Below are 25,375 nucleotides of genomic sequence, written 5' to 3'. Positions count from 1 at the left end.
TTAATTATTATGCTGACTTAATTTTGTGAAGATAAAAAAGAAGTGACGGAGAGAGTGAGAGTCGGTACGAGAGAAAAAATGTTCATGATTTAATTTATGGACTCGATCGTGACACTTGCGGTTTGTTGACCAACAATTAATTAATAGCAAATTCTTTTATGTAAAATTAAGCAAGCAGCCTTTTATGTTTCCATCATCATATATATATACCTTTGTAGAAGGTGAAGGAAGTACCTTTCTAGACATTTTCTCAAAGGAGGAATATTCTGATTTTCAGAATAAATTTATTTTCTGATGAAGAACGTGGAATCAGTCAACAATTTAATTCTGACCAATGACTAATACTAGTACTGCTGTTTCAAACTAAACTATCCCTCATTATGACATTAACAATGTTGTCGAATATGAAGTGAGTTAGTTATTTGGTTAGTGTGGGTGTGGCACCCATACCTATCTTCAGCTCTTGCCTCGTGTCTTTTGATGTTCAAATTTGAATGCCCAGGGACAGGACTACAGGAGTTGTTACACACATTGAATGACACAAAAGATCCCTTAATAGTTAATTGCTCCTTTTTTGTTCTTTTAGTAAAGATTTCCTCGTTGAAAGTTGAAACCGTCATCGGTGACTCTCTCTCCTTTTCTCTTTCTCCAATTTAATCAAACCAGTTTACTTATTTGTAAAACAAATTGAAATCAACTACCGTCTACCGTCTCTCTCTCTCTCTCTCTCTCTCTCTCTCTGGATTCTAGATTCTAAATTCTAAATTCTTTTTAGAGACTAAAAACCATCTTCTCTTCTTTCACAATTCACCTACCTCTCTCTCTCTCTCTCTAAATAAGCAAATATTAAAGACATCTCGAGCGCACCAACCGCTCTCTCTCTCTCTCTCTAGAGTTACAAAATTCACAAGCATAAATCCATAACGATAACCACCAAACACACACACACCCACCCACCCACACCCACATAATTAATGGGAAAGCCTCGGCGCATCCACCCGTCGCCGTCTCCGTCGCCGGCACAAGTTTCTGCTGTACTTCCTGTAGCGGTAGCGGCACTTGCGACAGCACTTTCACCTCAGGAGAAAGACGTTCTTTTTTACCTCCTTTTCGCTGCCTCTGGAGAGCCCTCCAATCTCCGGCGATCGCCTGACCACTCACCGGACTTGGGTTGTGGCTGCTTCAGTTGTTACAAGGTAACACATGCATGCATATTATACTGATATATACTATTCTTGCCATTTATTGCCTATAATTAGCAGCCCCAATTAATTAATTTCTACCAACAAAAATAACCTTAATTTGTCTAATTAATTTCTTATACTCCTTCAAATAATAATAATAATAGTAATAATAATAATAATAATATATTTCTAAGTGAAATTTCAGACAAGGCATTTCAATTGAGTGTTTGACTAGCAAACCTAGCTAGGCTAGGCTGCTTGTTAAAACCAATATAATTCCTTAATTAATTATGTCTTTGAGTTTGATTCCTACCAGTTCCCATTCAATTCAAATTAGTACCTTCTGGATCCATCTGGCTTGCATTAGTGGATTTATGTACTTGTCTCTATTTTATTTTTAATTTACCTTTTTCCTACTTGTCTCTTAATTATATGTTATATGTTATATTAACTATTCCATTTTAGTAATTAATTATGAAGCTAGCTAGGCCTCTAAAAATTGCATGCGCGTATTCTCTGTAGGTCTTCTGGGAGCAATGGGATGCTTCGCCAAACCGGCAAGTTATTCACGAGATAATAGAGAAAGTGGAGGCAAATGAAGAAGGAAAAGGTGGACGTAGGTCTCGTCGCAAGAGATCAGGTAAAGACCGCAAGAGATCAACAGATGATCAATTCAATGAGCTGGACGACAAAACAAAGAAAGAGGAGGAGATCATGCTTGTCGAGGATGCGAATCATGATGATGGATGCACTGCGCATGATCATGATCATGATCATGATCATTTCACTGATGCTGGTAAGAGTAGCGTCCTTGGAAGATTTGTTAGGTTTATCGGCGAAAAGATTATTTGGAATAACTGAAAGATTTAGATTTTAATTAGATTTTTAATTAATTTTTCACCTGCTTTCAGTCCTAATTTACATTTGACAACTGAAATTAGTTGTTGTCGTACTTTCACTGTAAGATAGAGAGCAAAAATGAAGAAAAAGTAGACTTGTACAATCTTTTTCTAGTTTTTCTTCTTGCTATTAATTGCCTCTGTGAAAAGCTATTTATTAATTAATTGATGCCTCAAATGAAGTTATATATTTTGTTGTTGTTTGGACTAAACTTGTTGTAAATTATGGTTGAAAAGCATGCTTGCTTGATTCTTTTAAATAGAAGCTCGATCTGTTGATTTGATGATTAAAAATCGACATGCTTCAACCTCTATTGGATCAAACGACCAACCATAGTTGTAACTGTTTTTGTTAAATTCAATGTGACAAAGTTGTAGATTGATGTGTGCGAGTCGGTCCATAACTTCAAAACAGCATTAGCAGTCTCACACGGATCTTTAAAGCGGATCGGATCGGACGGTTCTGGAATACATCGATCGGAGCCAAAAGTCCGTTCTCCATAAACCATTCTATCCGGCCCAGATATTAATTCCATGATCTTATTAATTTCGTGCAGCCATTAAACTAATAATAATACTCCACAACCAGAAGAATGATACCATTATTCCTTGCACCTCTGATTTTAACATCTTAGGATCTAGTTGTTATCTCCAAAATTTTGAAGAACCATACTTGCTTGTGCTCTGTCCAATTCTTAGTCTAAATTAATAGGCGTAGCCAATACTTTTGTAGTTTGATATCTCACAATGGCAAACATTGAGGTTCATAAAAAATTGCTTCACTTAGTTTAGTTATCAATGTTATTAAAAAAAAAAAAAATTCAATTAAGTTCAGCTGAAGCAGAAGTACTTCGCCAGCAAACAAGCTCAGCCAAAAACATCAGAAAACTTTTTAATCCATACAAATTACATGCATAACCTAAAAACAAACAAGCTGGTCTTTCAGTGCATTTCTTAAGAACACTTCAAGAGGAGCTTTTCAGTCGACTCTTGATCCATGATTTAAGCGAATTTATTTCATCACCTGTAATTGTATGACCAAGATCTGGATATGCCTGTAAATTCATTGTTTAATCAGTTATCAACTTTGTTTAATTACTTCTCAGATTTGGTAATGCAGCAAAGGCAGATTTATTTGTAACAGTACTCCACATCCAATTCCATTTATTGTTATGACTGGTTCAGAATTGAACCAACATTCCATCAAACAAATTTATCGATCGCCATAATTTCTCTCTATTTATTCTTTCTTTTGTTTTGTTGTCATTCTTTTGTTGGTGTCTACTACAAGTGAATTTCTCTCTCACAAGTCATAACAGACTTGCTGTCCCTGTACGAAAAAAAACAAACTAAAAACAGTGGGCTCTTATGCAAATATAAAATTATTACCTTGAATTCACAAGTCATGCCAACCTGCTGTAAAAATGGTGGGCCAGCTTGGCCAGCTTCAAATAACACAGTGGTATCAGCCATACCATGGGACCACAAGATCGGTGTCTGGAAACAATTTAAACCAACTATTAACATTCCTTATCCAGGCACAAATAGTATACAAAATTGCATAAACTTTCATGCTAAATCTCAGAATAATGTCATGCATACTCCCACAAACAATAGAAATATCACACTTATCTTACCAAACAAAAAGGGAAAAATCTCTCTTTCGCCCTCACTTTCATGCACAAACAAACCCTCCATTGTATATCTCTCCATGGACCAGGAGGGTAGTTTGGCATCCAATACAAAGTAAATTATAGAACATAGAGGATCGATAGTAAAGAAACTTTTGCTTTACTGGAGCATTGATGGAATTGCAGAATCATTAAGGGCATCCAACAGATCCCAATATATATTAAAAAAAAAAAAAATAGTGGAAAGCTAGAAAACCTTTTTTGCCTTTGGAGAGATTTTCTCAATAATTGTTGAATTAAAAGGTACCCAGCCACTAAAAACAGCACCACCACCTAAGGTCTCGGGATAGAGCAGTACACTAGCCAAGGTCAGCGCACCTGACATGCATGCCATGGTAAAAATTGATACTGGTAATTGCTTTTAGTAAAAGTTTCAATTATTTAAACAGAGGAGCACTGACAAAGTAGATATACTGGGATCATAGAAACGGGCATAGAATAAGAATATATACCTCCTTGGCTAAATCCACAAACAAAAATATTATGAGGACTTATTCCATTTTGCACCTCCTTGTCTATGATTGCATGCACCTTTTGCACAGCTTGAGTTATTTCCTTTTCATTTTTTGGGGAAGCCTAATTAAGAAGAAGATTAGATTTTGAATGCAATAAGGTAAATAGGTAAGGTAGCAGAATAGAATAGAATAGGTGAGGATTGAAAAAGAGAGCTTACTGAGGAAATGGGTATCTCATGAATATCAAACCAAGAGGGCATGATGGCACCAAAATTGCAAGAGACAGGTGAATTAGGCGCAGAAGGGAAGGCCCATTTGGTAAGGTTAAACGCAGCGTCAGAAGAGAAGAAGCTTCTGATTGGTTCGTTTGCTGGGCCCGAATCGCCCAGCCCGTGAAGCCACAGAACGAAGCTCCTTGCCATCCGATCCGTCGACGGCGCAGAATCAGATTCGAAGGCGAGGAGGAACAAGGAGAGGCCGGCGGCGACAAGGAGAAGGAGAGAGACTGAGACTGAGACTGAGACCGAGAGGGTTTGTTGTGTTCGTAGGAAGCTGCGCACCGGGTTTCTCATGTCGTCATCACAATTGTTTGTGTTTCAGGCTTTCAGCTCAATTTTCTTTCCTTTTGCTTTCATTTTTTGTTTGTAATTTTGGTGTGCTTTAAATCACAAAAAAAAAAAATTTAACGGTCTGATTTTGAATAACAGAGTCGGATCCTCAATATCATATGACGCCACTATTATTAGGTAGATTAGGTAGATTAGGTAGTCAGATTGGAAATTCAGGTTATTGTTATGTGATAAAAAAAAATTCCCTCAATAGTGCTACTGAAGACTGAGTACAATTAAATCGGACGGTTCATAATTACAATTTTCAACTTGGCACGAATTTCAAAGCACAAATAATAGTGCTCCTCCGGGTGTAAATGGATCGCATATTATCCAATTTCGTTCGGATTCGAATCCGGAAAATTACCTAAATTATTCAATCCGTATCCGAAAAATTATAACAAATAAGAATACAGTAAGACTTTTAATTATTTATATCTTATCGTTTACATTTTTAAACCACAACTAATGTACTATATATTCTTAAATTAATTTATTTTATTGAGAGAACTTAAATTGATTTATTAAATTGCATATTGTACCAATGATTTATTAAATTGCATAAAGATATATATTTTGATGAACAATATAGTACTATGACATAATTAGTGACTAAATTTTTTTTAATAATATAATAGATATTTTGTAACCAACAAGCTAATTATGAAAAATATCTGTATCCGTTCGATATCTGATTCGTATCTGTATCCGAGAGTATCTATATCCGTATCCGAAAAATTATAACGGATAAGAATATGGTAAGACTACCATCCGATCCATACCTTACCGTTTACACCTCTAACTGCTCTCTGCGCCATCCCGAGTAGGAACCGGATGAGATTAAATCTGGACTGTCCGTTTCAATTGTGTTGAGTCAATTACCTATTGTGTTGAATTATGGTTGGTTACTTATTTTGTAATCAGATTAAAAAATTATTAGAGCATCTACATCCCTAAAACTCAAAAAGATTTCTAAATAACTGTTAACTATTTTTTAGAAATTATGATCTTCAAAGTTTCTAACTCTCACATTCCTGAAACTCATTTTAGAGTTTCTATTAAGCCACGCCAGCAACAAATTAAAAAGGAAAAACAATTTGAGCCAATCATTTGGTCAACATAGAGTTTATAAACAGTTTCTTAATAAGAAACTTTCCTGCATAGTTTCTAAATAAGAAACTCTCCCACATCCCTGAAGCTGGATTAGAAACTGTCACGTCAGATTAAAATCTCTAATAGTTTTAGAGATGTAGATGCTCTTATATTAGGATGGGAAAAATTTGGTGGAAATGGTGAATTTTGGGCTAACTGTAATTTTTTTCTCCTGGCCAATTCGGCCGAAATTTGTATTAATAACATTAAAACTAAATAAATGAAAAGAAATGAGATAACTACTAAATATGACATTTCCGTTGTTAGGCGTTGGAACATATACAAATTCCAACCAAAACGAGAGATTTGAAACTAAGAACAGAATTTGTTGAAGAGAGCACAACTGGAGAAATATGATTTTTTGTTGGATGTCTGCAGTTGATGTTTGAGCCATGCCTCCAAGCATTCCAATTCCATTTCATCCAATGAATGCCCAAGACCAGGATACTCCTGAAATCATTTTTTTTATTAACCCAAGATGAGAAAGAAAAGAAAAAAACTATATTTTTTGGTAGATCTACATATTTCCAATGGTTACTATTATGAAAATCATTTAATTAATTATAGTTGAGTACCTTGAATTTACAAGTCATGCCAAGTTTGTGCAAGAAGTGTTTCCCATCTTCCCCAGCTTGAAATGGCACAAGCGTATCAAGCTTTCCATGGCACCACAAAATTGGTGTCTATAATATTTAAGATTTCAAATTGTCATAGATTGATTGAACAGTTGTATACTTGTTCTCTCTTTCTTCATGTGTTTCTTTCTTTGGTGTTTTATTCAAGTTGTTAATTTGTCTGTTTTAATTATGTTAATTTGTACATGTTTAAAAAGCTGAAGAAAGAATAGTACTAGCTAGTACCTTCTTTGCTTGAGGAGAAATGCGATCTTCAATCGAGGAATTGAAGGGAAGGAAACCACTGAATACAGCACCTCCTCCTAGAGTGTTTGGGTAGAGAAGAACACTTGCTATGGCCATGGCACCTAACCATTAATTGCTTAATTTCTTAATGCATGCTTAAATTACAGTCTTTCGAAGAATATATTGTCAAACAATTTGTCAAATTGTGCTCTACTATGAACAATCTCTGGATTATATGCAATAAAATAGTTCTTCACTCTTCAGAAGTGATTTAGAGCATCTTTTAATAAATGAATAATATCAGAATAATCACATTCAAAATTCTATTTAGGATGATACCTCCTTGGCTAAGTCCAGCAATGAAAATGTTTTTAGGGTTTGTTCCATCTGATATTTCCTTGTCGACAATTGCATGAACTTTTTGCACTGATTCAAGCACATCGTCCAAGCCTCTCACAGATTTCTAGTAAAAATCAAATTCCTTTTGCGTTTAGAACAAAACCAATAGCAGTACTCATATAGCACATTTTTTACCATGTCCAATAATAATATCGTAACAAAGTAAATCCCAAAATCACAGTGAAATCTGTAATAGCGGTGCAGTATGTCTGGTACCACAAGTGGTTGGTAGTGAAAATTTAGAATTAAAACATGCTTAAATGATATGATTAGTGAGTAAATATGACTTACTGAGGTGATTGGTGTATCACAGATGTCAAACCAAGAATTCATGATGGCACCATCTGAATAAAAATTGAACAACAATTAATATCCAAAAGATACGATCCTTGTACCTGACTGTACCATTCATGTCCTAACCAGAAAAGAGAAATACAATAGAAGAAAAGCAAATTTTATCTTAATCTATTTATTGTGCCAATATCAATCAGTATTAAAGTGAAGTGTAATCTAGGTGTATGGAAAAGGAGAAAGAGAGTGAAATTAAATACTGTTGCATGTGACTGGAGCGGAGGGTGCCGTAGGAAATGCCCACTTGGTACCGGCCAACGCTGGTGCCGTGAACTGGTCTTTAATAGGCTCATTGGCTGTACCAGAGTCGCCAAGACCATGCAACCAAAGCACAAAACTTCTTTCATTAGATGCCATGGACTGGTTTGAAGAGAAAACCAGAATGAATTGCAATAGGGTTGGGTTGGTTAGAGTCTTAGAGACTTGATTTTGGTAGGGTTGACTCTGCAAATTTGAACAGATCTAGTCTACGCTCTACTGACAGCTTCAATGGCAACTGGTTTAGTTTCTAAATTTTTAAAGGTGAGAATTGAGATAGATAGATTGTTGACTTTTTTTACATGAGGAAACTGCTTAGAAGTTGTCCATTGACTTCCTTCTGCTATAATGGACTGGGCCCATTTAATTTTAGTTTCACTTTACTTGAGGTTGTAGTTATCTTATCTAGAGCATTAATTGACTCGTTTCATTTTCTTGACTAAAGATTGCAGGAACATTGATATTTGATATTTGGATGGAAGAAGAGGCATGCTATCATTCTATAATTGAAATTAATTAATACAAAATGTGGCCTTGGCCACACTGACACCATGCTACATATCAACTTAGAACTTCAACATCTTGACTAATAACAGAATGTGTAGTGTTCTGTTGATGCTATGTTATATCCTAACTTTTTTTTCTAAAACAGGATCAAGTCAAATTCAAAGAAACAACTGGCACCTTAATTTTGAACCACAGTCCACAGATTAATATTCATTACCTAAAAATAAAAAAGCTAGCTAGCTCTATTTAACCCCCTCTTGAGCCTCTAACCTCAACTGTAAGCATTTTGAAATAATAATAATAAAATAAAAAAAAAACATGGCATCTTTCCGCGCATTGTTCATCGTTGCAATCCTGGTTGTAGTTCTAGTGTTGAAGCCAGCAGATGTTATTGCCGAGATAGCACCTGCTGGTCATAAACCAAAGTGTCAGTTGAATGACAAGACGTGCCGCCCGGCTGACCGGCAGGCACCAGAGGATCAAGAGGAGGAGGCCAACGCAGTCAATGTAAAAGCTGCCCCACCTCCCGCTTCGAAAACCCCTACTAGTAATGATGATATGTCAGATGAATTGAACGAGTACAACAGGGAGAAAGTTGTTCTCGGACACTAATTAAGAGAAATCTGCTTAAAGCTTAGAGATGATATGTTAATTATAATTAGTAGAGGATCAATCATCTATTATATTTTTGAGTTTCAAGTATCTGAATATTAATTTTACCTTCTCTTTTTTTTTTATATGCTGATATGTACTAATTTTCTCTTCATTTTTTTTGCCATGTGTGTTTGCTCTTAGATTATTAAGTATAAAGTTTATGCTATCAGGCATAAATGCATAATGTTTATGTTGTACAACAATTTCAACCTTCCATTCCAAAAAACAGATTGACGTTTTGCCTCTATAGCAATTAAATTGCATACAAGTAACAGAAAGAAGGTTGTTTCTTATTCAAGGTCAAATAGCATGCATGGCCAAAAACCACAAGAAGTACCTGCTTACGTACATCCAAATGCAATATAATTCAAATTTGCAGTTACTATTATTCGAATTTGCAGTTACAATTATTCGAATTTGAGATCCATACTAGAATACATCGCTCACTTTATTGATCGCTTCCTTCCTTAATTGCTGAGATAACTTGGCCAATGGTATCAAATTTCCGCCTTTCCTCGAGCAACAACTTTGCAACATTGAGAGCCCTTCTTTCGCAGCTTGCTCGCCTCGACTCATCTTTAATTGATTCAAAATCCTCAACATGTGCTATCCCGACAATCCTCCTGTTCATACAAAATACCCAAACTGCCCCTCCTTAGTGTTTCTCTAAATAAGAAATTTAAAAGGGAGTACTTTGAAGTATTCGTTCGCTGTACAAAAACTCTTGGAAAAAAAAAAAATGGGACAGAAAGAACAACTTAGTATGCGTCTGTAGTATCTATAAAGTTAACAAATTAGTTACCTAATCATTTTGGCTGCACCAAAACCAAGCGAATCATGAAACAAATTATTCATGTACTTTTTCTGTGCCGTACGCAAAAGCTCTGCATTGTTGTATATATCTGGGGGATACACCTCTCCATTTCCATTTTTATGTAGATCCCAAAGAGAGCAAAACTTTTTCTCAAACAGCCTCCAAGTTTCTTCTATTGTGTTCAAGATCCATTCTTTGTAGGCCTGAAATGTTTTTAAATCAGTTTTAGAAATTTCAAAATTTTATTGTCTGTAACTGAGGTATATACCAGGTTACAAACCTGATGTCAATAATTAATCTTTTTAGTAATGTCAGTATATGTACTTGTAACCAATTCAAACATACACATACCTTACGATCATTTGTTTCAGTGGCATGGCCATCTTGTGAGAAATAGGCCAGGATCAAGTTTCCCAAAAATGCTCCTATATCAAAGCCCATCGGCGCATAGAACCCAAATTCTGGATCTATCACTTGGGTTGAGTCAGTCGTCACCATCACCGATCCCGTGTGGAGATCACCATGTATCAAAGCCTGTGCTCTCTCACAGAACCTATACATAAAAAAGCAAAATCGTATAACTCAGTATTTTGTTTATACAAATTTCCATTACAGTTAAGATTACTGCTTGAATTGTATCTGCCAGTTCAACCACATTTTAGCTTCTTTGTTCCTTCTACTTGTTTATTATTATTTGTTCTTTTTATTCTTTCATGTCTTGCTCTGTATTTGATTGGAAAAAACTGAGTTACATTAAGATTCTATTGTGAGGCTCAATAGTACAACTTGAGAAATTAACTATTTAAATTAAACAATTTCCCCTTAGTACGAGAATAGTGGAGCACAAAACAAAGAAAATTTTCATATTCCATTTTGTAGTGGAAAATTAGAATTTTACATGGATTTGAGCTCAGCAATTTGTAATTTTAGTTCATCGTCCTCTCGAACTGACTTAGCATCCTGATCAAGGTATGGCGTGGTCCAGCGGTTTATGTCAGAAACCCTGTACGGGTCTGTGAAAACCACTTGCTCAGTAAGTCTACACATCTCCACATTTCCACAAAACTCTGCAACTGTATTTTAGAATAGACAAGGATTCTATGAGAGTTAATTATTAACCCATCTGGCCATCCTATTCTTATGCTTAGAATTTTGACAAGAAAGCATAAAAAAGAGAGATATAGAGGAATACCCACTGCCAGGTACCACACCAGTCATGTCAGTACTGGTACAGCATGACAATAATGCCACATTCATCATTTTACATTTGGGCATGACAATAATCAAAAGACCAAACACATGTGGTAGTGTACCAGTCCTGTCATTACCCATACAATCCAACACCAGGTGCCGGTACCAGTTCCAATTAGTCAAAGGAGAGAATTAAAAAAGGCTAACTAACATAAGAACATTTTATTTCTTTATGTTACCAGCTTTCTTGTGATCAGATGTGGTATGGTATAAGAGAGAAGTAAAAAAGAGTGTCTTGGCAATGTAATCCGACATGTGTTGTGCCAGCAATGGATACTGAATTCCAGCAATGAGCCCTTTCCTTAAAATAATATGAGGCGGTTCCAGGTATCGCATGCCGATGAGAGACATTGACCTATCAAAGTGGTAGACCTCTGGTACATTCTCTGGGCAGAGGCGGCCATGCTCTTGTAGAATCCGTGCCTCAAAATATGCACGCTCTCTTGTCATTGGCCATGAGTCACCAACGCATCTTATATATGGTAGAGCCTATATATGTTGGTATAGAATAGGGAAAAAGGTAAAGACCTCAAAATATTACAGCAGTGTAGTATGAAGACCTGACTGGTACAAATGAAATGAACACATCCAATCAAAACTGAGGTGGCTCTGGCACCCAGCCAGTAAGAGTACCTTTATCAGACTTATTTGTCAGAATGAGATAGTTGAAATTTTTGTTTATCTTTTGTTTGATCCGTATTTGTTTAGATCTGTCTTGCTGAATTAGAAATGATTACTGTGAATGAAGGAAGACCTGTTTGGCAACGAAAGATCCTTTGGGGGAGGTGACGATGTAGACGAAGTTGAGGTTGCCATCGCCGACCTCTTTGATGGTGAGGTGGTCGAGCTCCGCCTGGCCTCCTAGGCGAGTGAACAGTGGCGGCGTGGACTTGATGTACTCGACAAGAGATTTCTCGTCAAGCGGGTGGAAACCTCCATTGTCCGCCGATTCCATGGATTGTGTCATATTAGAAAGAGACGGAGTTGAGAGTCCTGACTCCTGAGACAGAGAGATAGAGGAGATGGGGTTTATGATGGTGGTAGAGACTAGAGACTAGAGAGAGAGACCGACGGAGGGGACTGGAGCTGGAAATCATTTCACCTAAAGTAACTCAAATTTTGAGTATAAATTCTGACCGTCAGATCTGTTTTAGCACGAATATTGAAGAAGATGGATTCTGATCGGACGGTCTGAATATAAAGTCAAAATTTGAGTTGCTTGGATCCGGAGTCGTGAAGTTGTGCGTGGCGAGAAAGCGAATGTGTTGGGTTCATCGAACCTGGACTCCGATTCTGTTGAGAGTTGAAACTTCAACAAATACACAATTCCAGATTGATTCCTAGTGTCGTTTTCCAACAAGATAAAACAGTAAAACCCCCTCTTTTCTTGTCGTTATCTGATGCTCCGAGATCTGTGCTACATAAATTATTATTGAATTACCCAAATCCTAATCCTAATGCATTATTTATTGTTTTTTTCAACATAAACAATAATATCATTATCAGGTGTCGCGCCTCTTTCTAAGAACAGCACAATTCATGCTTCTTCTTCTTCTTCTTCTTCTTTTTCTTTTATGAGAGAAAGACCCCGTAGGCATTAGGCAGGTTAAAGATTTTAACAGAGTAGTTTTGGCTTCGTGCAGCGCACAGACTAAAGAATCAAAACAGCGCTGCAGCCGCTGCTTATGGTTCATACGCTGCATGAAGCCAAAGCTACTCTGTTAAAATCTTTACCTCATTAGGCACAGCTCAATTCATGATGTCAAGACAGTCAAGTTATCAAGTTACCTGCTGATGCCTCTGATGAATTGATGATGGAAGTTAATGGTATTACATTTTATCTTATCTATAACTTATATATTGCATGCTGGTATGTAGGAGGCGAAGTTAGACTTTTAGACTACAGGGATCAATTTTACAATATCATGTCGTTTTATTCTAAATTATATAGAAAATCATACATAAATATAAAGAAAAAATTAAAAAAATGAAGATCAAATTGACCTCCATTCTTACTTTCTTCCTCCGCCTCTGCTGATATGATATATTTTTGATCCCAAATCAAAACATGGCTGGGATACAAATTCCAAATTATGCAAAAGAATATTCAAATTCACACAATAGCTTCATAGTTGACATCCTCTCTGGATTTTGAAATTATATACAGGATATTAAGGTCCACAAAATTTTGCCTCTTAAAACAAATTATTTATAATTAATAACTTATTAATTTTATAAAAGCTCATTATTAAATATATATACCTACTACTGGCTATCTTTCTTTTTATTGGAAAATGCAGTTACAAACTATATACATAATATGTCTCTTTTCTTATATTAAGTACGTAGATGTTCTAATCCACCAATAACTTTGATTTAAATATCAAATTTCAGATTGATTTTCATCCCTTCAATTAAATATTTTGATTATATGCATCTTTTTTATGTTTATTTACATGTAGAAGTCTAAATTTATTTAGACAAGTACTCGTCACACGTACTTGCCACATGCAAATTGTAATTAATCCTAATTCCTTTCCATATTTTAAACGTCATTTAAGGAACTTTTGAACTGATTGATGATTGATCGTGTCTTTATTTTTTTTTTCTGTAATTTAAGAAATATTATTTGTCATTTAATATGTCACTTTGTATGATTGTTTATGAAAATATGTCAAAAAGATAAAAGAAATTATATATGTCAGAATGTTATTTACGTATATATGTCACTTAGGAAAAAATGAGGCTATGGTAATATGCATATTATATATCGTTTGTGCTATGGATCTATTTTTCTAATTTTAAAGTTCAAACAATCAATCCGAAACGTTAAACATGATCTCCATATGAAAATATACATATACATCAAATTGTACATTCTTTAGAATTCATTTTAGTAATATTTAGATAGATGGAAAATCAGTGCTTTTGGATGGTTCAGAAATCTAAAATCTATCTATCTAAAAAATCAGTAAATAAATTCTAAAAAAAATATAAAATTTGAGCTACAAGTACAATCATGTTAAAGATGTCAGATTGGTTGATACGAGTCCATAGTGCATACTGATGTGTAATTTATCATTTAGTCTAATTTTTTTTTTTATGAAAATATATTGTTTTGTATTAATTTTGTTTTGTTTTGTTATAATATATCTTCATTACAACTAGGGCTGCATATGAGCTGAGTTTGAGCGAGTTACTTCTAACTTATGCTCAGCTCATTTGGTAAATGAGTGAGTCAACTCGAGTTGGGATATCCATAACCGAGCTGTAAAGCCAACTCGAGTTCAGTTCATTACCAACTCGACTTGGCTCACAACTTATTTATAACTCATTTGACCAGTCAATTTTCTTAGTTATAATTATATACTGGTAAGAGTTTCTCTAACACAAATAATTCAAACAATTTAATAAAAGTTTATCTAAATATAAACAATTCAAAAATAATTAACAAAAAAAAACCAAACAGTATCTTAGAAGTCATTTAGAAGAGCATGAGATTTATTGCGATGAATTTTGTGTAACTCAAGTTGTTAATGAGCGAGTTGGAGTATGCTCAAACTCAGCTCATTTATTAAACGAGTCAGTCAACTTGAGTTGGAATTGACTCGAGTTGTAAATGAGAGAGTTAAAGCGAGCAGTTAGCGAGCGAGTTATAAATTTGAGCGATTTTGTACAGCCCTAGTTACAACTCATAGACACGATACTAGTTGTGATATATGCAAAGAAACTATGAATAAATGTGCATCTTAGTTGATTAGGAAGCCTGGGTAATTAGTAATCAGAATTGAATGAAAGAGGTCGACGGACTTGTTTCCCAATTGAGATAACAGGAAATTGGAGAAATTTTCCCAATTGGATTAATGGACATCTCCAGTCTCGGAAGGCGGAGCAGTTGAGACTTGAGAATTGTAAATTCGAGGAGAGAGCAAAGATCCACCCACAAGATTTTATCTTTCTCCTCTTCGCAAAATTTACCAACCCTTTCCTTTCTTTCTTTCTTTAAACTACCCCCAACTATGGCTACCTCTGGCGCCGACGTCACATCTCGCCGATCCGTACACCGATCCCTTGGAGGCGGCGCAGGTTCTCTCTCTCTCTCTCTCTCTCTCTCTCTTTCTGGTTTGATGGATATAGATCATCAATTCAATTCGTTGTTTGATTGGGTAATGCATCTATATTCTATATTCTATATTCTATACACAGTGGCTGATGTTCTCCTGTGGCGTCGGAGGAATGTTGCTGTGGCTGCTGCTGTGGGGTCTACCGCAGTGTGGGTGTTGTTCGAGCGGGCTGGTTACAACTTCCTCTCTGTCATGGCTAATGCTTTCCTTCTCCTTGTCTCTATTCTCTTCTTCTGGGCCAAATCTGCTTCTCTCCTCAATCGACCATTGCCTCCTCTCCCAAATATGGAGGTCTCAGATGCTTTTGTGGAGAAAGCTGCCAGCAAGGCAAATGTGTGGGTCAATCGCCTCTTGGCCATAGCTCATGACATTGCCATTAAGAGAGACAGAAACCTCTTTCTCCAGGTAACTCTCTAATGGAACTAGGTAGGAAATATGTGAAAATTTCCATCTCTTATGGGGATTGGGGAATATCAGATGTTATCTTCTACTTCTTTTGATCTAAAGTTCCATAATTTCAGATTGTGCCCTATTGTGTAATTGATTCTTATTTTTACTTCTTTGACATGTAACATGCCTCTTATAAGTTTTGTTTATAATTTCTCATTTTTTTTTTTTGGAAAGGTGATTGTGGTACTATGGCTAGTGGCATACGTTGGCAGCTTCTTCAACTTTCTCACTCTTCTTTACATTGGTATGTATTTAGCAGAGATTTATTACCATTATCTGATTATTGTTTCTATATCTGCTTCCAATTTACTAATTAACAAGCGGTCGCAATGAGTCTGAGGTACCAATCAAGCTCCAATTGAAATATGCCACATTCTATGGAGTTAAGAATTAGATGAAGTGAATGTAATACAAAGAAGTTTATTTTAAACACCAATGCCACATTCTCTTGTTGTCTATTGATACAGGTACAGCAGTGTTGCTAGTTCTACCAGCCATTTACGACAAGCACCAGGACAAGGTCGATGAAAAAGTAATGATTGCACACAGACAATTGTCACGCCATTTTGACAGCTTTGTTGCCACAACTAGACAGCCCCAAAAGGAGAAGAAAACCGAGTAGCCATTTTGCACATTTTGATATTCATTTAGGTACTAAATTCAAAATCTCTGTTTTAAAAAAGGATGATTTTGACATCTTTGTATAAATGAAGAATTACTTGACCAATAGTAATACCTGTCTGTTCTGGTACTAGTAGTCGCTGGCCAATGCGATACCTGTACCGGGTTGGACCTTTTTTTGAAGACCTTTTGATAATATTTTTTTTTTCTTATTTCCTGTTTCATGTATAGTTTGAAGGTTATTGCATTGAGGCAATACTTTTAAGGGTTGTTTAGGAAAAAATGGGTTGTCTTGGCTTAAACTTTACAAATTAATGCGTGATATGGGGTTCTATGGACTTGCAATCAAATTTTGGGAGACCAAGTATATGCCAGTTTGCCCTGTTACTGTCAATTTGGCATCAACCAGCTTAAATTTCAGTCCATATTGCTATGTGATCCGTGATTTTTTTTTGCTTACAAAGACATGCAGAGTTTTCTTTTATCAACTGTAAAATTATTTCAAATTTTCTAAACCACGAATGTTGTTTATATTTTTCAGGGCTTGATGCAAGACCTCACTCAGTCTCAAGATCTCTCTGTGGATGGACGCATACAAAATTTATATCTTAATGATACTTGGCAATTTATGCATATTTGCCCAGTACAGTTTTATTTGTACTCGTGCATTATGGTGTTATTCTGCGGTTAAGAAGTGAATATGATCTTGAGAACTTGAAGATTGCTAGCTGTGCTTTACTTTTGGTACTTTTAAGATATCCATATGTGTAAACGTTTCACTACCATTTGTAGTACTTGAGCATCTATTGTGCAACCTTTCTGTACGTCAAACAACTCTTTGCATTGATGCCATCATTTGTCTAAAATTTAATGGTCTAAATATTAATTCATGTTAAAGAGAAGAGAAACCATGAAAACCATTTCATTTTGTGTATTTATAACTAACAATAGATCAAACTGGTACCATATAAGCATCCTGTTTTCTATTGACTCAAATTGATCTTATTGATCTTACAAAAGCAGTATCTAGAAAGAAAGACAAGCACAGTAACTGCAGTTGGAAAAAAAACTAATCTTAGCAGTAGCAGCATTCACCTCTCCAAAGATGTATACTTATCCTGAAATTACAAACACAGCCATCTAAAAAGTCAAAATTTATTCATTGGAGGAATATACAACAAAAAAATAAATTAATGCTCAAACATGTGCTAATTTGACAAGATCAGTAGGAAACTAATCACAAAGGATCCAATTAAGAGACCTTTGTGCAATATCCATTAACACGAGGGCATTTTGCAAATGTCTCATTAGTAAACATTAATTTTAGTTTCTCAGAAATAAATCATTTATACCAGTAAGATACCGTATGAGGGAGGCTTTCCACCTATAGTAGGTTATCAGATCTACCTAGGCATACTACTAAGATAACCCAACTTAATCATACAATTAATAGATAAATGGAATACTCATATTTTACCTACCAATATCTCCAGGATAAAATTCTACATAAGATGGTAAGAAAACAAGCACTACATCAAATGCAAAGGGCTCCCATGTCTGGTAATGATCTAGTAGTGGCAGCAGGTGCCCTTTCGAGTTGATCTCGTATCTTATTCTGCTTTTGTCCTTTCTTCTCTTTTCCCCTACTACCACCTTTGCTTTTACTACAAGACAATTAAAATTAAAAAACTAGAAATCTCAATTCTCATTTTCTTTTTTAAAAGGATACATAACTACCAGGAAACTTTTCTGAGAGTAAAATATCATGTTTAGCCCAACAAATCGCAAATTATATCTATACCTCGATCCATCATTTTCTACAAAGATGACATAACTACCCTTCATCGGTATCTCTCTAAGTAAGAACCAAAGGGTAGTTTAGGCATTTTCTCAAAAATCTTAGAGAGCACATGAATAGGTGATGTTTCTCAAAAATCTTAGAGAAGAATGTTGTGTTCCAAGGTACACAAGACATTTCAAAGTTTGGTAGAGGCCCGAAATGATTAACTCATAAAGTTCATCTTTCTAAAACACATTAATGAATTCAAAATAGGAGTCAAGAAGAGACAGATTTATACATTACTAGAGCAGCTGCCCTTCGTTGCTTTGCCGATCCATGCTGCAATTCCTTATCTCTTGCTGATTTCTACAGACAAAAGACCCGACAAAAATTGAAACAAAGTAAATAGACATGTATGCACTATACCATACAAAATATCAGTATACCCCAGTTTTTACCATTATACTGGTATGCTTACAGCTAGATGCAGCACACACGTACATAGATAAGGAATTTGATCTTCGTTTTGGTGCATTATTAGAAAGATACCTTATCTTTTAGCTGGTTCTCTTTGTTTGGTCTCTGAGAATTGCTCGGCGAACAGCTACCACTACCCACGTCTTCTGGAGTTGTATGTCAAAAAATATCATAACATGACAAAAATTTCTAAAAAAAAATTGCATGATAAAATAAAGCATAAGTTCATTATAGCCATATACCATTGGTATCAGAAAAGGAACTTTCTTCAATGCAAATTGAATCGGCCGACTCTTTCTCTGCAATTATGTACTCTATTGCTGCATCGACATCACCTGCCACCTCTCGAAGAACCTAAATTGTCATGCCAGCAATATAATGCTAAATTCATAAAAATATAGGTGAATGATTCATATGAAAAGAAACATAACAAATATGGAGGTAGTAATTAGTAATAAAACCAACCATTTGAATTTTATCGGTATTATAGCACCTGGTTGCATCCATGACTGTCTTAACTTGAGTAGACTTTTTTGAATCACTAGTTGTTGCTTTAGAACTATCGCTTGTTCTAGAAATATTGGCATCCAGCTGTACAGATAGAACAAGAGAGAATTATGGTACTTCAAACTTATTTTAGCGCTGACCTATTGCTGTGCAACTAAGCCTCAAATTAATCATCAACTTGAGAAGATTTAGATAGAATTGAAACTAGAAAACTAATTATTACCCAAAGACAATACCCTGATTTATATATATGAATTACAACACATTCTTATAGAAGAATATCTACTACCATAATATAATTTCTGTATTCTGTGTAATACAAACTTTCCAAGATAGATGTGCCACAGAGAGAAAGTAGAGATGTGCTAGGTAGAGAGAGACATCTTTAAGAGAAACATTCCAAACTGAGATGCATATCAGAATTTCAAAGAAAGCACAAAATCCTAATTCACATTTTGACACAACTGAAGCAAAACAACCCAAATTTACCATCAATTGTGCAACTGTGTTTAACTAAGGTTCAATCCTTAACAATATATCAATAACCAAATTATCCTCATCTTACCCAAAGTCATGCAACTAGGCTCCATTACTCCTATACAAAGCATAGAGAGAGAGAGAGACCTTGATGAAGATAGGCTTAGCAGGACCCTCACAAGGATCTTCCCTTAACCTAACGCTGTTATAGTGTTCTCCATGGTGATATGACCTGCCAAAAATTTAGAGACTCCCCATTTAATGCAAATATATGTTGGTAATATGTTCTAATTTTATCATAAGATTAGTATAATTTGATTATTTTGAGGAGGGCATCAATGAAGGTGTTTCCGGAATTAGAGTATACTCAGTTGTATCAGAAGCTTTGAGGAAGAGATTTACAAATGAATCATGTTGACTTCATCCGTAGCAAAATTGCTTATGTACCACCTCGGTGAGTTAAGCTGCACAAAGAGATAACAAAAAATAAATGATAAATAGAATAGCACATCCAAGTCCAAGTATGCAATATATCAATTTTATTATTTTATTCTCAAAATTAGAGGTAAATAACAGTCTGTTGTAAGGGGTGGTAACTGGTAGGAGTACCTGATGGATGCAAATGTTGGTACGGGTGACAAGAGAGGCAGCTTGTAACTCCATGTGACCAGCCCAGGTACCATCCTCCTCCATTGATTTGCAATAATCATCAAATTGTACTTCATCCTCTATAAACGGCTCAAAATCCTCCCTATGGTTCTACTAAAACAAAAATACCACAATATGATATGAAGGATAAGATTGTTAGTAAATAAAAGATTCAAATTGAGGTAATATATATGAATAAAGGTATACTTACCCTTATATATTGTACCACCATGGCACGGTACCTGGCATGCTCTTCTTCATTTCCCTCGAGCTGATCAGCTAAAGATCTAAAAGTAATATAGATAAATGAATAAGAAGGTTAAATTAAAAGTGGAAGCAATTAGTATGCAGAATAGGAAGCAGATAGGGAGGAAGTAAAAAAAGAAGGATAAAGAAAAGAACCGGAAAAAACAGTTGCCATCAGCTACAACTTCAATTATTTTTAAACCCAACAAATCAAGTTGAGATCGAAGTTCAGATAAATTGACCTTCTTTCCATGCTTCTTCACCTATATATGTATATGCACAAGTTGCATGAAATCAATTATTGTTCTTGGTTGCTTCATTTATTTAATTCAAATAACAACCCTTTCTTTCTTTCTTGATCCCTATTCCCATTCCCTCCTTATGAAATGGAATTGAGATTACCGATAACTTAACTGAACTATATATGCCGCCTAAGTAATTATTCTATATTGAGAAGAGAAGAGAAGAGAATTAGGGGAAAGTATAGAAAGAAAGAAATAAAATTACGGAATTTCGGGGCAGCCTCTGGAGCTTAGCAGTAGCCTTCCTGTTCTTCGCCATTTCTTTGTTCTTTTTTCTTTGAAAGAGGAAGAGAGTCTTAAGTCTTAAGGTCAGGCTTGGGCTTGGGCTTGGGCTTAATCTAAAAGCCACAGGCTGCCTGTTGGGCTTTATTTTGCGATTTGGTCTCCGACTTAAGAGTCTCTTTTGGTTTGGGCTTAATCTAAAAGCCATAGTCCAGCTTTGTCCCTTTCTTTGGGCCTCCATACTCCACCTTTCTTCCTCTTTTCTTTACTTCCGAGAGCCGATTCAGGAGATTTTGACCCAATTACCATACCATCGATGTTGCTCACTTGATCTATCTTCATCTAAAGGGTAAAGTAAAGTAAAACATTACTGTTGTGTTGTGTTGTGTTGTGTTGTGTTGTGTTGTGTTGTGTTGTGTTGTGGTTACCCTACTATTACATAGTGCAAAGCATTCTGAGCCCAGAAGTCAAATTGAAAGCATTTGTGCATTCAAGTTATATGAATAAATAGCCAAGGCCCAAGGCCCAGTAATAGAGGTGATATTTTCGCTCCTTAAAACATTTACTGTGCATATTTTGGCATTTTTAAAGAGCAGCAGCACATGAGACGAGATTCAGTCATGTTTTCTGACTATATGAATATTTGCTAGCTATTTATTTATTTTATTTTGTAACTATACAAATTACTTAGCTGCGGCTTCTATAGTTCTACTCCTAACCGAAAAGGTAGTTCATTTTTTTTTTCCATGTACATTTAGATAGTCTTTTACTCTTTTCTAAATACAAAAAGTTTTTTCTTTTTTCTTTTTGTTTAAAAGGCAATCCGTTTTGGAGAGAATGGCGACAACTAATCTCTCTTTTTTTTTCTTTTTTCTTTTTAAATTCAAGTAGTAGTATTAATTTGCATTTTTTTTTTTTTTGGGAAAAATGTTATATATATTCAGTTGATTTCATATTTTGTGAAAAAAAATTGTATTCCGATTTCCAAACATGGATTTGTCATTATTTTTGGAGAGAATTTTATTGTATGTACTCAATTTGGCCTCCATATTTTATGACTAAATTTTTCATTTCAATTCCCATACTTATACAATAACATATAATATTATTGAATTTCTAATTATATGGTTCTTAATTAATTTATTGTTGAACCATGAAAAAACAATGGGTTTAAAATAGCAAATCAGTATTGCATAAAATTGAAGTACCGATAATTTATTTAAAAAAAAGAGTTGGTTATGCGTAGCATAGAGGGCATCTGTTCAACAGCTCAATATTTGAGTTTTCGAAATCCTAACAGTCGATCCGAACCGTTCAACATGTTCTCCATATGAATATGTACTTGCAAACCAAATTTTACATTTTTTTTAGAATTTTTTTACTATTTTTTTAGATATGTAGAAAATCACTAGATCTTAATGGTGTAGAATTTTCAGATCAAGTAATTTTCTAAATTAGTAAAAAAAAATTCTAAAAAATGTAAAATTTGGTTTGCAAGTACATATTCATATGTAGATCATGTTGAACAGTTCGAATTGACCGTTATAATTTTGAAAACTCAAATATTTAGCCGTTGCACCCTTTTATGCTATGCATAACATATTAGCATTTTTCATTAAAAAAAAATGATGATGATGAGAGCTGACTCTTGCTGACATATGCAAAAGAAGTATGAACAGAGAGCACTTGTCAATTATCGTGTGTGAGTGTGAACACAAAACCAGTGGCTATGGCTTATGGGCTTATGGGCTTATGGGCTTATGGCTAATGGCTAATGGCTATGCATGTTTAGGTGCTCATCATGCTCCAGTGCATAATGTTGAGCCAAACTCTCTCTCAATCTCTCTATACTCTCTCTATATATACTATAGTGAGTCAAAACAATTAATTAGTTTGTCCTTTTTAGTGATATATGTATATATATTTATAAAGTTCCATAAGAAAATCTGAAATAATTAGAAAGTTAAATAAGAAAACTCAGCACCAATCGACTGTAGCTAGCCCTGATGGTTGTATGAAAGGTATACCAGTACTATATATAATGTTAAATAAAAGAAAATGGAGTTTAAAGAGGAAGTGAGGAGAAGAAATTAAATGAATTATGTGTTAGGAGACCAGATCAGAGGAACTTGTGAGTTGCCTTTTTATCTTTTTTTTTTTGTTTTTTTTTTATAAAATGGCGGATTGGTGCGCCATGATTGTTAAAACTCCACTACGTATACATGCACCATTGTAATGCCTTACAAGGACCATATCATCATCATATCATATATTCATATGTATGCCAATAAACTAAACAAAACAAGGACAAAACTATTACTATTATTTTGTTTAATTATCACTATTACCATCATTCTTATTATATATTATTGTTGTTGTGATTTAGACTAAGTTATTACGCGTAGTCGAATTCAATTTAATTGTTGAAACTGATTTACTTAATTTCATGAGTGACGTGCTTAATTATATATGCAAATTTTCATTCTATTTGTGCTTAATTGGTGTGCTACGTACATCATTAATTTCCAACATGATAAAAAGGCTGTGACCATTATATTTTAGCATATATAATTAAAGGACTCGGAACTAATTCTTGGACAATACATATATTATATACATACATACTTATACTTTAACAAATTAAGGTAAGGTGCCTCCACTCAGAAATTGAAATTAATTTTGTTTGATGAAGACTGTCTAACCAATATATCCACTACTTCCTCCGCATTGCCATTTGCACTCTCTCTCTCTCTCTCTCTCTCTCTATATATATATATATATATATCACCTTAATTATCTTCATTCAACACCAACATAAAAAAGAATAGTACAATTTATGATACTAATGTCACCTTTAAAGCTCCTTGCCATTACTCTCTTCATTTTCTCCTTCTCCGCCGGCCAACTAAAAGCTCAATCCTATGACTCGGCTCCACCCCCTTGTACCAGCCTAATAAAAGCTCAATCCAATGACTCGGATCAAGCCCCTTGTCCCAGCCTGCCATTGAACCGATACGACTTCCCAAACTTCAAACAATACCAAGCATACCTTGTCATCCAAGCCTTCAAGCTCACTATAACAGATGATCCCCTACACATCACCAAAACATGGGTCGGTGCTACAATTTGTGACAATGATGACATCAACACGTATAGAGGATTCTTTTGTGACACCCCACCGGGTGCCGATGGCCTCACAATTGCTTCCATTGATTTCAACGGCTTTCACCTCGCCGCACCGACAATCGATGGTTTTATAAATGGTTTCCCTGACCTTGCGCTTTTCCATGCCAACTCAAACAACTTCTCAGGCACCGTCCCCAACCTTTTAGGATTGCCGTACTTCTATGAACTCGATCTTAGTAACAACAACTTTTCCGGTGCATTTCCAAACAATGTAGTGCCGTTAAGCGGCCTTGCATTCCTCGACCTTCGTTTTAACTACTTGCAAGGACCCGTTCCTTCTCCCATTTTCCTAATTGGCTATGAGGCGCTATTTCTCAATAATAACTTCTTCGACTCGAGCATTCCATCAAACCTTGGTAGTTCACCGGTTGAGTACCTAACATTGGCCAACAACCGCTTCACTGGTCCCATCCCGGTCTCGATATGCAACACATCAAGAACACTTCTTGAAGTGCTCTTTTTAAATAATCAACTGTCAGGTTGTTTACCTTATGAGATTGGATACTTGAGAGATATTGATGTGTTTGATGCCGGAACGAATAGGTTAACCGGCCCCATCCCACTATCTTTTGGTTGCCTAAGTAATGTTCAGCAGCTAAACCTTGCACAAAATTACTTATATGGATATGTACCAGATGTAGTATGCCAGTTGGCCAAAACAGGAAATCTGGTAAACTTATCGCTGTCTGACAACTACTTCACAGCACTTGGAGCCAGTTGCTGGGATCTATTGCACACCAATGTCCTCGATGTACGTAGGAATTGCATAGTGGGATTGCCACATCAAAGGCCATTCAAAGAATGTGCTTGGTTCTCAACTCTTCCCAAGTTATGCCCCTTGGTGCCATACATGCCATGTGAAGCACATCCGGGTCGACATAACAGTACAACTTGTTACAATGATTGGTTTTCGCATTTTGACCACAACCCTCCAATGCCTTTCCTGCCTCACCATGCAACCTTAAACCAACCTGAAAAGGGGAAAGGCGGAAATTGATACAAAACTGCCTAAGATCGATATAACATCTATCATTTGTAAACTGTCTGTATGGATCAAGGCTTTTTGGGTCTCATCCACGTAAACTCTCTATTTCATTATATATATGATGTATAAGTAGGCTCCTGTACGTGTTTGCCATAATATATGCATCTCTCTAAGGTTATATGAAATAATTTTGAAAGATAATAGTTACTCTTTTCTTTAATTTCAATCATTTTATACATCTAAACTTTGTGGTTTTGTACTTTCAAT

At 35.4% G+C, this 25,375-nt stretch overlaps 6 protein-coding genes across 9 annotated transcripts; 3 read left to right on the top strand and 3 right to left on the bottom strand.

Moving 5' to 3' along the window:
- Positions 1–825: 825 nt before the first annotated feature.
- On the top strand, positions 826–2,213 carry LOC144567793 (uncharacterized). Its single transcript, XM_078317978.1, has 2 exons — positions 826–1,196; positions 1,707–2,213. Exons 1-2 carry the CDS (start codon positions 975–977, stop codon positions 2,043–2,045), a joined length of 561 nt encoding a protein of 186 aa, XP_078174104.1. The 5' UTR covers positions 826–974; the 3' UTR covers positions 2,046–2,213.
- A 627-nt stretch (positions 2,214–2,840) lies between these two features.
- LOC144550630 (uncharacterized) lies at positions 2,841–8,097 on the bottom strand. Its single transcript, XM_078298618.1, has 11 exons — positions 7,800–8,097; positions 7,540–7,592; positions 7,189–7,312; positions 6,850–6,971; positions 6,565–6,672; positions 6,303–6,439; positions 4,448–4,823; positions 4,227–4,350; positions 3,971–4,092; positions 3,473–3,580; positions 2,841–3,138 (listed from the first exon to the last, which is right to left on the bottom strand). Exons 1-11 carry the CDS (start codon positions 7,954–7,956, stop codon positions 3,049–3,051), a joined length of 1,521 nt encoding a protein of 506 aa, XP_078154744.1. The 5' UTR covers positions 7,957–8,097; the 3' UTR covers positions 2,841–3,048.
- Positions 8,098–9,287: 1,190 nt separating this feature from the next.
- On the bottom strand, positions 9,288–12,079 carry LOC144567776 (methylthioribose kinase-like). The gene is made up of 6 exons (XM_078317954.1): positions 11,838–12,079; positions 11,263–11,572; positions 10,731–10,905; positions 10,184–10,385; positions 9,821–10,035; positions 9,288–9,641 (listed from the first exon to the last, which is right to left on the bottom strand). Exons 1-6 carry the CDS (start codon positions 12,048–12,050, stop codon positions 9,467–9,469), a joined length of 1,290 nt encoding a protein of 429 aa, XP_078174080.1. The 5' UTR covers positions 12,051–12,079; the 3' UTR covers positions 9,288–9,466.
- A 2,891-nt stretch (positions 12,080–14,970) lies between these two features.
- On the top strand, positions 14,971–17,109 carry LOC144567721 (reticulon-like protein B11). Its single transcript, XM_078317888.1, has 5 exons — positions 14,971–15,169; positions 15,290–15,612; positions 15,832–15,901; positions 16,125–16,308; positions 16,820–17,109. The coding sequence occupies exons 1-4, from the start codon at positions 15,103–15,105 to the stop codon at positions 16,277–16,279; spliced, it is 615 nt and encodes a 204-aa protein (XP_078174014.1). The 5' UTR covers positions 14,971–15,102; the 3' UTR covers positions 16,280–16,308; positions 16,820–17,109.
- Positions 17,110–17,184: 75 nt separating this feature from the next.
- LOC144567694 (SEC-C motif-containing protein / OTU-like cysteine protease family protein) lies at positions 17,185–21,003 on the bottom strand. Of its 4 annotated transcripts, none has more exons than XM_078317861.1 (12): positions 20,921–21,003; positions 20,570–20,676; positions 20,379–20,454; positions 20,129–20,278; positions 19,922–19,983; positions 19,667–19,751; positions 19,001–19,126; positions 18,778–18,889; positions 18,608–18,681; positions 18,357–18,424; positions 17,756–17,942; positions 17,185–17,396 (listed from the first exon to the last, which is right to left on the bottom strand). In XM_078317861.1, exons 1-11 carry the CDS (start codon positions 20,972–20,974, stop codon positions 17,813–17,815), a joined length of 1,044 nt encoding a protein of 347 aa, XP_078173987.1. In that variant the 5' UTR covers positions 20,975–21,003; the 3' UTR covers positions 17,185–17,396; positions 17,756–17,812. The 4 variants fall into 4 exon arrangements, with proteins under 4 accessions (XP_078173987.1, XP_078173994.1, XP_078173999.1 ...); XM_078317868.1 differs by having other exon boundaries at positions 17,760–17,942; XM_078317873.1 differs by having other exon boundaries at positions 18,608–18,678.
- Positions 21,004–23,782: 2,779 nt separating this feature from the next.
- On the top strand, positions 23,783–25,265 carry LOC144548505 (uncharacterized protein At4g06744-like). The gene has a single exon (XM_078297196.1). It carries the CDS (start codon positions 23,783–23,785, stop codon positions 25,118–25,120), a length of 1,338 nt encoding a protein of 445 aa, XP_078153322.1. The 3' UTR covers positions 25,121–25,265.
- The last annotated feature ends 110 nt before the right edge of the window (positions 25,266–25,375 follow it).

This window comes from Carex rostrata, chromosome 2 (genome assembly GCF_964058835.1).
Source record: "Carex rostrata chromosome 2, lpCarRost1.2, whole genome shotgun sequence".
NCBI classification, from domain to species: domain Eukaryota; kingdom Viridiplantae; phylum Streptophyta; class Magnoliopsida; order Poales; family Cyperaceae; genus Carex; species Carex rostrata.
Note: the sequence above shows the minus strand (reverse complement) of the source record. Positions and strands in the feature narration are given on the sequence as shown.